The following is a 12,203-nucleotide window of genomic DNA, read 5'->3' as shown; positions in this document are numbered from 1 at the left end:
TGACAATTTTTAATACAACAATATTTACTTTTGATTCTTTTTAAATATGCAGTATGATTTCAGGACGAGTCAGGAAGAAATCATAAGTTACTCAGAGGTAATATAATTTAAATATTTATTTTCCTTAGAATTACTTATTTTCCTGGAGGTGACAGCAAAAACTATTGATAAAAGTATGCCTAATCTTCCCTCCTGATAAGATAAGCATACATTGAGCATATCTAATCAGAGCTGTGCCACTGGGAAGACTTTCAAAAAAAAAGAAAAGAAAAAGATTTCTGAACACCACTACAAAATTATTAAATCCAGTTGCCAAATCACACAATTACCAGTATCATTAACTGGCTGCAAAATTTCAAAGCTGGACTGATGACTCTTCTTTCCTAAGATAAAAAGTTATAACAAAACAAACTTAAAGATACACAGCAGTGCAGTTTCCCAAGTCAAGGATGAAAGCTAAAGGGCAACCTCTGATCCTCTAGATCAGAGCTGCTCCCCCGTGGCTCAGCTGGTAAAGAATCCACCTGCAGTGCGGGAGACCTGGGTTCTATCCCTGGATTGGGAAGATCCCCTGGAGAAGGGAAAGGCTACCCACTCCAGCATTCTGGTCTGGAGAATTCCATGGACTGTATAGTCCATGGGGTCGCAGAGTCAGATACGACTGAGTGACTTTCACTCACTCACTCAGAACTGCTTACTCAAAACTGTCCTAAATAGAACATCACCAACAAACAGGTCATCATCTGGCCAAGAAGCAAAAGAAAAGATGATCAGTTTTGCTAATTATTAAAGAAATGCACATCAAAATTACAATGAGGTATTACCTCACACTGGTCAGATGGCCATCATTAAAACACCTACAAATAAACGCAGGAGAGGGTGTGGAGAAAAGGAACCCCCCGCACCAACACTGATGGTGGGGATGTAACCCACACTGGAAAACAGTATCAAGTCCCTTAAAAAACTAAAATTAGAGCTACCATATGATCCCACAATCCCATTCCTTGTCATATATCCAGAGAAAACTCTAATTCGAAAAGATACTTACAGTCCAGTGTTCACTGCAGCACTATTTACAATAGCCAAGACATGGAAGCAATCTAAATGTCCATCAACAGACAAGCGGATAAAGAAGATACAGTACATATACACAATGGAATAGTACTCATCCATAAAAAAGGAATGAAATAATGCCATTTTCAAAAACATGGATCAACCTAGAGATTATAATACTAAGTGCATTAAGTCAGAGTTCAAAGCTCAGTCTTGTCCGACTCTTTGTGACCCCATGGACTGTAGCCCGCCAGGCTCCTCTGTCCATGGGATTTTCCAGGCAAGAATACTGGAGTGGGTTGCAATTTCTTTCTACAGGGGATCTTCCTGACCCAGGGATCGAACCTGGTTCTCCCTCACTGCAGGAAGAATCTTTACCAGCTGAGCCACCAGGGAAGCCCAATTAAGTCAGAAAAAAAAGACAAATATCAGTTATATGTGGAGTCTAAAATATGCTACAAATGAACTTATTTACAAAGTAGAAACAGACTCACAGACATAGAAAACAAAACTTACAGTTACCAAAGAAGGAGGAGGCAATAAATCAGGAGTTTGAGACGAGCAGATCAAACTACTATATATAAAATAGACTGTATAGCACAGGGAACTATATTTAATATCCTGTAATAGAATAAAAAGCATTTTAATTTTAAATAAAAAATAAGCCAGGTCATTATCATTGCTGCAAAAATAAAGTGGCATGCTGGCAGGATGTAAGGGACATAATAAAACATAAACTCCAAGAGGGCAGAGGTTCTTAAGTGCCTTTGATCAGAGCAATGTGCTCAGACCTTACAACAGTATCTAACATGTCATAGGTGCTCAGTAAATATCTGCTGAGTGAATGGCTGAGCAAATAAACTCATGAGGCTGTTTCTTAAAAATTAAAAAATACACAGAGCAAATTGTTCATCAACCGCTTAAAAACAGAGGAATGAAGCAGGGAAAAAACTTCTACCAATGTCACAAGTCGATGACAATTCCGGGCAAAGGGGAGTGAGGGAAGGTGATGCTGCAGAACCAGTCTGATGAGCAGTCCTCAGTTATTCTCAGCAACTATTCCCTTTGCAGCCCGTGGCAACACGGAAGGGCGACAGAGACAATCCACAGTTAAAGCACCCGAGACCATGGTACGCCAGTCACTCCCTGTGTGACTTTGGGAAAGCTACTTTACTGACATTCAGCCTCCTTTGCTACAAAGCATGGATAATACTATCTAATAATGTAGGACGACTGTGAGAATCCAGTGAGATAGCTACTATCAAATGTCCAATATTTATGGAGCATCTACTCTGCACTGGTTAACCTTCCCTCCCCCACTCAGTAAGAGAATCTATGCAATTACTGGTGCCTGGTACCCATTGGGCCAGTAATTGCAGGGATTATTTTACTGAGTGACCACAGCGACCCTCTGAGACAGTACAGACAAGGCAACAAAAGCTTAAGACTAATGCACACGGCCAGTGTCGCAATGCTAAGTTACAAAGTGCAGGCTAACATTCTCTTACAGCACTGTTACATGAGGGCTAAAGGACTCAGTTATATGGGAGGCACCCACGTGTGTCTGGCAGATGCTGAGCGCTGATCAAGCGTCTGCTCTCATCCTGATCTTCACTCTATGGGGTACCATGAAGGGCTTGGATGAGCAACAGTGATGTCAGTCAGAAGAGGAAACGTGGAGTAGAAGCAGAAATGAGGAAGGACACACAACGGAGCAATCCTGAGTAAGATGAGCAGAGACATGGAGAGAACGATCTGCTCCCAAAGGTTCGCACCTTTGACATCGGTGTTCTGGTGCCAGATTAGAATCAGACCAACCCACCTCATAGTGCTGTCTTCTGCCCACACTGCCAATGCTAGAGACACAATGTTTGTGTCCCCCTAAATGCTGATGTTGAAACTTAATTCCCAGTGTGATGGTATTTGGAGGCGGGCCCTGCAGGTAGCGATTAGCTCATGAGGGTTGAGATCTCAAGAGTGGGATTAGTGCCCTTATGAAAGAGATCCCAGAGAGCTCTCTCAACCCCTCCACTATGTGAGGGCATGGCGAGAAGATGGCTAAGAACCAAGAAGCAGATCCTTGCTAGACACCAAATCATCTACCAGTGCTGCGACCTTGGACTTAACAGAACTCTAAGAAACAAATTTCTGTTGTTTATAAGCCACTCAGTCTACTGGTATTTTTCCTATAGCAGCCCAAAAGGACTAAGCCTCTCAACACATCCAAAATTTAAGTCATCTCTCTCTCTCTCTCTCTCCAAAAACATGCCTCTCCTCTGGCAGCCCTCATTTCTATCAGTGAGACCACCACTTGACCATCCTTTTTGGGCTCCCATGCTGAAAATGTCAAGCCACCTTGGCTACACCTTCTGACTGACCCCCAAGTATGCAAAACAGCAACAAATTTGGTCAATGCCTCCCAAACGCACAACCATTCCCATGGACACTCCCCAAGTGCAAGCAATTATATCCTCTACATGACAATTATTGTCTCTCGATCTATGACCCATCTCTCGATCTCCTTACTTTCCCTTCAGCAATCCATTCTATAAACTTGCCTAAGAATATAACATGAGTACATCTCGGGCCACTTTCTTGCCAAACAGTCCATGGCCCTCCATCACCCACAGAAGACTATCTGAACCTGTACTTAATACATCAGTGCAGTGAAAAGCACATTGCAGATATTCAATCTTTTCTCCTCCCTAACTTTTGTCCTAGTTTTCGAGGCCTCCATTTACTCTTCCAAACTTATTTCCTACCCCTTCCCGTTTTCCTCCAAATAAACTAATTCCTATTCCTCATATAAACTTCATGCTTTCTAACCTCTTGTTACTTATATTGTTCCCGACACTAAAAATTCTAATACAGTAAGTCCCCTACATGTTAACCTTCAAGTTGTGAACTTTGGAAGATGTGAACATATTATAAACCTATTACAGTACAGTACTATATCATAGATTGAGTTAGTTGGGTACCTAGGCTAACTTTGTCGGACTTACCAGCAAACTGAACTTCGCACATGCGCTCGGAACAGAACTCACTGGTACCTTGGGGATTTAATCTGCTGGAAATAACACCTCATCCCCACAAAACAAGGACTCTTCCTTCTACACTTGACCTTTGAGAGCTGTCTGCCATCCCCTACTCAGAACATCCCAACCACAGTGGCTTTCTCGGGTCCTACATCACAAACTCACCCCACCCCCAGGGACTTCACCCTTGCTGGCCCTTGTTTCTTCCTGAAAAACAAACTTGCCCTCTGGTCCTTGCAGAAGTGAGTCCTTTACCTTTTTTTTCACAGTACAGTTTAAATGTCACCTCCTCAGAGTCCACTGTGCCCACTACTCTATTTAGGGAGGCCCTTACATGTGTCAAAATAATCAAAATAAAAGAATAAAAATTCTTTGCAGCACAAGTGAAAAGCAGAGAGATAACAATATATTAAGACAGAGAGAGAATAAATATATTCATTAGTATCTTTACCACACAAAACATTAGTACATTTGTATAGGAGGCTTTGGAGTTAGACACGTATGGGTTCAAATTCTTGTCCTGTTACTTATCAGACTTGGGCGAGCCACCAACATCTCTAAGCCTCAATTTTCTCATCTGTAAAATGAGCATCAGTTCAGTTCAGTTGCTCACTTGTGCCTGATTCTTTGAGACCCCATGAACCGCAGCACACCAGGCCTCCCTGTCCATCACCAACTCCCGGAGTTCACCCAAATCCATTGAGTCAGTGATGTCATCCAACCATCTTTTCCTCTGCTATCCCCTTCTCCTCCTGCCCTCAATCTTTCCCAGCATCAGAGTCTTTTCAAATGAGTCAGCTCTTCACATCAAGTGACCAAAGTATTGGAGTTTCAGCTTCAACATCAGTCCTTCCAATGAACACCCAGGACTGATCTCCTTTAGGATGGACTGGTTGGATCTCCTTGCAGTCCAAAGAATTCTCAAGAGTCTTCTCCAATACCACAGTTCAAAAGCATCAATTCTTCAGCGCTCAGCTTTCTTTATAGTCCAGCTCTGACATCCATACATGACTACTGGGAAAACCATAGCCTTGACTAGAAGGACCTTTGTTGACAAAGTAATGTCTCTGCTTTTTAATATGCTGTCTAGGTTGGTCATAACTTTTCTTCCAAGGAGTAAGCATCTTTTAATTTCATGGCTGCAATCACCATCTGCAGTGATTTCGGAGCCCAGAAAAATAAAACGAGCATAATGCTCTTTAATTCAACAAGGTTCCTGGGAGGATTATAGAATGATGTCTATAACACCACCTGGAATAGAGCAGCTGCTCAAAAATGGTAGGTAGCATTAGTACTGACAGAAAAAAGTACACCATGTACAAACTTCTAAAGTACACAAAGACAAGGAACATTTAATTCATACAAGTGCAAAGAAATCTAACAAACAAATACATGGGAACATATTCAATAGAAATGAAATAAATGCATATTAAAACAAAAGTGCAGTTAGCACAAAATACCCCACAGTGAGTGAGTTAGTGTGAGTGTGTGTGTGCGCATGCACGCACATGAGCACATACAATTCTGACAACCAATGCCAAAGTGTGGGTATTTTAACATATCACCGAGCAAGTCTCCAACCAGGTGTCAACTCAATTCTCATATGATCTCCCATAATGTCAGATCCTACATGTTAAGGGCTCAGTCCTACAAGACTGCCCCTCCCCTGATTCAGGTGCCAACACCACGTGCAGGTTATCACCTCTGCTTCTGACCAATGGACATAAGATCAGAGGCTCTCACAACTCCTCTTTAGGTTCAATTAATTTGCTAGAGCATCTCACAGAACTCAAACATTTTACTTACTAGATCACCAGTTTATTATAAAATACATATAACTCAGAAACAGCCAGATGGAAGAGCTGCAAACAGCAAGGTGTGTGGAAAGATGTGAGATGTTCTCTGACAGCGCCACTCCTTCGGAAGCTCTCAGAACCCTCTCCTTTGGGGTTTCAGGGAGGTGTCACTAGATAGGCATGGCTGATTAAATCACTGGCCATTGGCAATCCAATGACCTGGAGGTCCCCCTACCCTTTCCAGAGGTGAGCGGGGTAGGACTTCAAGTTCCAACTCTCTAAGCACATCTGGCGATAATCCCCATCCTTAGGTAACTTTGTGTGCTGTATGCTAAGTCACTTCAGTCGTGTCCAGCTCTGTGACTCCATGGACAGAAACCCTCCAGGCTCCTCTGTCCCTGGGATTCTCCAGGCAAGAGCACTGGAGCGGGTTGCCATTCCTCTTCCAGGGGATCTTCTTGACCCAGGGATCAAACCCACATCTCTTGCATTGGCAGGTGATTTCTTTACCACTAGCACACCTGGGAAGCCCCTTCAGTAATGTCAGGGTTTACCAAACAGTAATACAACTAAAGACATTTTTATTGCTCTCATCATGGGAATTTTCAAGGGTTCTGTGCCAGGAACAGAACAAACACCACAAATTTGTATTTCACCACAAATCACAGGATCACAGCACACCTGTGATTTTAGCATGATACCCAGTACTCACATTCATACTGCAAATAAGAGTATCAACTGGTAATCTGAACTATGCATTAAAAATCCATTGAAGTGTTCATATCTTCAAGTACCAAATCTCACCCCTGAACTTACTCTTTATCCTAAAGAAATAATCTCAGATACATAAAAGATGCAAGAAATGTTTCCATCTGCATTATTTATAACACTGCAAAACTGTAACAACAAAAGTATAAAGGTAATTATTAAATTTCCATTTACTTTCTGAGTGATTGCTTCTTAGAGACTGTTTTAAGTACATTACACACATTATCCTTATTTAATCCTCATAAAAACCTTCCAAAGTAGATATTAAGTCCTCATAAACTGAGGCTTACAGAGGGTTAAGTGATAAGTTTATTAAAGTTATAGGTAAGGATAAAGATAGAACCTAGGCCAATCTGATTCTATAGCCAAGATTTTAACCACTGACCTATACAATGTTTCTGTTCAACAGAACAGGTTTTTTTTTTTGGGGGGGGGGGGGGGGCGGTGGTTATGTCACACAGCTTGCAGGATCTTAGTCCCTCTACCAGGGATTGGAACCAGGACCTCCACCGTGAAAGCATGGAGTCCTAACCACTGGACTGCCAGGGAATTCCCAAAACATGTCTTCTTCTAAAGAAGGCTATAAAAAACTATATAACAATATGGGGAAAGGCTTCTGATTAAATAATGCAGATTGTATTTATATTAAAACTACAATTATGGGAAATTTTTATTCCATTCATTTTAGTGTGTGTGTGCTCAGTCACTCAGTTGTATCCAACTCTTTATGACTCTATGGACTGTAGCCCACTAGGCTCCTGTGTCCCTGGGATTATCCCAGCAAGAATACTGGAGTGGGTTGCCATTTCCTCCTCCAGGGGATCTTCCCAACCCAGGAATCCAGCCCATGTCTCCTGCATTGGCAGGCAGATTCTTTACCAGCTGAGCCATCTAGGAAGCCCCATTTTATTAGTGGAATTCTTTAATTCTACTAAACTGAATGAAATCCCTAAAAGGATACATCCAGAAATACTAGCAATATTTACAGTAGTGGGTGTTGAGAGTATCTTTTTTGTTTTTTCTATTATCCAAATTATCTGTAATATTCTTTTGTTATTTTTATAAAAACAAGCATTTTATTATCATTTTACTCAAGCTTTAGTAATTCTATAATTACAGAAGGAGGTTAAGAAGACCTATGCTTTATTTCTCAAGTATTGGGCTAGTTTCTTTGAAGACAGAATTCAAGGTTCATTTTGTTGGTGAGAAAAAACTGTGTTCACCTTTACAGTGTCTACTATTTCACAAAACCAGAACACCTCTTAGTAAATAATTTCCACATGCAGTTTAGCACACTGTTTAGAATGGAATCTCCGGAATCTGAATAATTAGATTCCAAAGCTGTGTGCATGCTAAGTTGCTTCAGTGGTCTCCCACTCTGCAACACTATACCACTAACTTCTCTGTGTAATCCAGGACAAACTATCTCAAGATCTCAGCTACCCAACTAAAAAACTGAGGGTGGAAAAAAAAAAAAAAAAAAAGATTACCTACCTCTTAAGATTGTCCTAACCATCAAATAAGAGAATGAATGTAAATTTCTCAGTCCAGGGCCTGCCTGAGGTTAGCGCTCAATAAATATTCATTTTTATTACTCACAAGTAAATACTGACACACTTCCCCAAACGTCAGCTCTAGCATGGAAGAAGTGATTAGCCAGCCAAGGAAAAGTTAACTGTTTTCCTACTGTTCCCAACGTTGCAATGATAGGCACTGGATCTTTCGGAGGTTACAGAAAACTCAGCTGTAACAGTCATGCAACTGTCATTCGGTGAGTCTTTGCCGCACTTGGAAGCATTCGATGGCTTCCTCCACCCATTACCCACACCGCTTACCCTTCCTTGGCTAAGTGGCAGCCTTGCCCAGCACAAGCTCACTGCTAAGCTCAGATAGAAAGGAAGATGGCTGTTTCGCATCTCTAGGAAGAAGCTGCTCTGTGACCTTGGGAAAACCAATTCAGTTACATTAGTCCCTCTGTTTTCTCTTACCTAATAAAATAAACAAAAATAAAAAGGGGAGGGGGGACTGCTTTTTTCTTTAAACATACCTCTCTGCCTGTAGTTTGTGGCCCCTCCGTGGGCAAGCTGGGACAACTCTGGGGTGAAGGGGGAGAGGGGGACGTACGTGGAAAAGCAAGGATAAGAGAGCGGAGAAAAAGAGGCGTTCCCCAGCACCGCCCCTCCACTCTGGGGCCCTAGCACACCCCGCGCGCCCTCTCACCCATCTCGCTCCGAGGGGCTGCCTCTTGAAAGCACGAACATGGAACTAAGGAGGAAATCACAGACCCACAGGTAGCGGACTCTCGAGAGCAGGGCAGGGACTCTGTGGGGTGCAAGGAGGTCAGCCTGCCGGCCCTCGCCGAGGACGGGCAGGGCGCACCCTCAGTGAGCTCCCACCGGGCTGCGAGACTGGGCTGCAGCGGGGAGGACAGGGCGGCCCCTCGCTCACCGTATTCCACGGGCTCCCGGTCAGGCTGGAAAGTGAAGTGAGCCACCTGACGCCTCTGGGCCGCAGCCTCGTAGGCCGAGGCGGACTGCAGGAAGCCCCGCGGCAGCCCCGCGCCACGCAGCCGACGCCAGGGTCCCTCGGCCCCGGCCGCGCGGAGCCGCAGCAGCCGGCCCGCGGACGCCGCCACCACCGCCATCCCCGCTCACCACCCAGATTCGCAGACTACCGGGCCGCCCGCTGCTGGCCGGGAGGGCGGAGAGCCGAGACGGCTTTCCCATTGGCTGGGCCGAAGGGGCAGACCTGCCAGGAGGACCAATCAGAACCCGGAATTTTGGGGGTGGGGCGGGCTGCAAGAAGACCCTGCCGCGTTGGCCCGTGGTGCGCATGCGGAAATGGGGCTGGGGCGGATGCTAGCTGACAGGTGAGCTCCAATGAGATGGTTCCTAGAGGTGGAGTCTTGCTGGGGTCAGCTGCGAAGTCAAGGGTCCCGCACGCCTGTCCGCCAATTTCCCACTCGGTCTGGGTTCCTGCGTTTTCCAGTGTCATCTGCGTCGTGAGGTTCTGATGGCTTTTTCACCTTAAGATTTCTGTTTTCTTTTGAAATGGAACCCTTTCTTACCTCTCCCATTCTTTACCTCTATTATCCTCCAAGAGATGGAAAGGGTTGTGGATTGGCATTTGGTTATTAGTTTGGGCTTTCAGAACACTGCGGGAATCAGTGCTGTAAGCCTCCGTTGTTTATTCAAACTCTCCCTGTGTGCTTAAGTATGTATTGATTTTCTTTTATTAATTTTGTTTTTCTGGGTTTAAACGCGAGGGAAAGAGGTAAAACTTCTATTTTACCTGCAAATACACTTCATAGGAATTCAGGTGCATTTTTGCCCAGGTGCAGCGAAAATGACCTGATTAGCTTAGAGACCTGGGGAAATTAAGAATTTCTTAATTTACATTTAAAATAATAAACTTTGTAAATTTTCCTCTTAAAAACTCAAATGTTTCAAAGTATACTTTCAAAATAAAAATAAAAGGATACTTTCTCTATCAATGAATTTTCGCTTTACAGCAAAATATGGTAGAGAGAAGAATGAAAGTGTTTACATCCGATGAAAGTGGAAAAGTACAGGCCCCAAGCAGAATTTGAAGAAGAAAGGGGAAGAATTAAAGGGAAGGAGCAGGGGAAAGGATGTTCCCCTTCTGCTATTCCTGACCTCCCGGCTCATCTTTGGTTTTGCAAGGAGACTTTGGCCACCTGATGCAAAGACCTGACTCATTGGGAAAGACCTTGATGCTGGGGAAAATTGAGGGTAAGAGGAGAAGGGGGCGACAGAGGATGAAGTGGTTGGTTGGCATCACTGACCCAATGGACATGAGTTTGAACAAACTCAGGGAGATAGTAATGGACAGAGAAGCCTGGCATGCTACAGTTCATGGGGTCACAAAGAGTTAGACATGACTTAGCGTCTGAACAACAGCAAAGAAGAGAAGAAATGGGGAAAGGAGAGGCAAAGAGAGGCACCAGCTGTCTGTTTTCTGATTGGGGTTAAGAGACAGGATTTTTTTTTCCCCATTCATAGATCACTCAGCTTATTGCAAATAGTACACAACACAGATGAGTCTCCAAGGAGAAGTCCTGGAAGGAGGCATCACAGGACAAGCAGCAGTCTGGCAACAGGTCTCTTGACAAGCATGAGTGGGCAGCAGCCCTCTGCTCAAACAAGGACCCCCGCAGCAACATCAGGAACAGCTCTGACAGCGTGGAGATGAGTCCTCCAGTGAAGAGACTTCCAGTCACTCAGCACAGTGGTCTCTTTCAAAGAAGTAGCAGTTATTCCAGGGGAGGGGGTCGGAGACAGGAATTCAAAACTGCTCAAACGAGCACCAGAATTGTCTCCGTTGTTCCTGTCAAGCCTCCCAGATTCAACTTTTGGGGGATTTTTCATCTTTTTTTTTTGTTGTTGTTGTTGTTGTTATGGTCACCTCTTCTGTTTCATGGTGTGTGTGTGTGTGTGTGTGTGTGCGCGCGCGCGTGTGCATGTGCACACTATACTGTGTATTTTTATGTGAATGAGGGTATTTTTTATTTTATTTGAATGAAGGGAGGGGGCAACAAAATGAAATTACATGTTTATAGTCAAATTTTAATTTTTAAAAAAGAGGGCAAAAAGCAAGGATAAAAAACAATCAAGTTGCATTTTCTCAGTTTGCTGATAGTCCGCACTCACACAAAGGCAGACTCCCCTACTATCAACATTTCATACTAGAGTGGTACATTTGCTATGATCAATGAATGTATACATATTGTAATCACACAAACTTCATAGTTTACACTAAGCTTCACTCAGTTCAATGAGTTTCAGAGGAAAGAACAAGAAACAAAAGAAGCAAATGCCAGCTGAATAAAAACAACTTACTAAGTAGACTCTTTTCATGGTCTTAGGAAGTACAATTGTTTTTCAGTATCCCCCTGGGATTGATTCCAGAATCCCTCAAGGATACCAAAATCCAAGGATGCTCAAGCCCCTCATATAAAATGATACAGTGTTTGCATATAATCAATGCACATCCTCTCTTATGCTTTGTCATCTCTAGATTACTTATAATACCTAGTGCAAGGTAAATGTTCTATAAATAATTGCTGGTATATAGCAAATTCAAGTTTTGCTTTTTGGAATTTTTTTCCCAAATACTTTTGATCTGTATCAGGTTGCATCCATGGATGCAGAACTCACAGATGTGGAGGACCAACTGTAATAAATTCCATATCATTGGAGATCGTCAAGTACAGGATGGACGAACACTATTAAAGGAGTCTCTTTATGCAGACTATACTAATGAATAGAGACTAAAATAATGACATGATTTATGCTTCATTTCATTTATGCCTCATTCCCTGGTGTCTCCAATGGTAGAGAATCTGTCTGCAGTGCAGGAGATCTGAGTTCGATCCCTGGGTTGAGAAGATTCCCTGAAGGGAATGGCTACCCACTCCAGTGTTCTTCCCTGGAGAATTCCATGGACAGAGGAGCTTGGCAGGCTGCAGTCCATGGGGTCACAAAGAGTCAGATATGACTGAGTGATTAACACTTTAACATTTAGGGTCTTT

At 43.3% G+C, this 12,203-nt stretch overlaps 1 protein-coding gene across 3 annotated transcripts in view; it reads right to left on the bottom strand.

Annotated features, from left to right (window-relative positions):
- The window catches only part of BCKDHB (branched chain keto acid dehydrogenase E1 subunit beta), a 271,343-nt gene extending 262,005 nt beyond the window's left edge, over positions 1–9,338 (bottom strand). Inside the window, exon 1 of one of the 3 annotated variants that reach the window (XM_070449827.1) lies at positions 9,101–9,338. In XM_070449827.1, coding sequence (XP_070305928.1) covers positions 9,101–9,296 — 196 coding nt within the window. In that variant the 5' untranslated portion in view covers positions 9,297–9,338. The remainder of the gene's footprint in view (positions 1–9,100) is intronic. The other 2 variants (XM_070449828.1, XM_020899358.2) reach the window with 2 other exon arrangements.
- Between the last annotated feature and the right edge of the window lie 2,865 nt (positions 9,339–12,203).

Source organism: Odocoileus virginianus, chromosome 19 (genome assembly GCF_023699985.2).
Source record: "Odocoileus virginianus isolate 20LAN1187 ecotype Illinois chromosome 19, Ovbor_1.2, whole genome shotgun sequence".
In the NCBI taxonomy this organism is placed as follows: Eukaryota; Metazoa; Chordata; class Mammalia; order Artiodactyla; family Cervidae; genus Odocoileus; species Odocoileus virginianus.
Note: the sequence above shows the minus strand (reverse complement) of the source record. Positions and strands in the feature narration are given on the sequence as shown.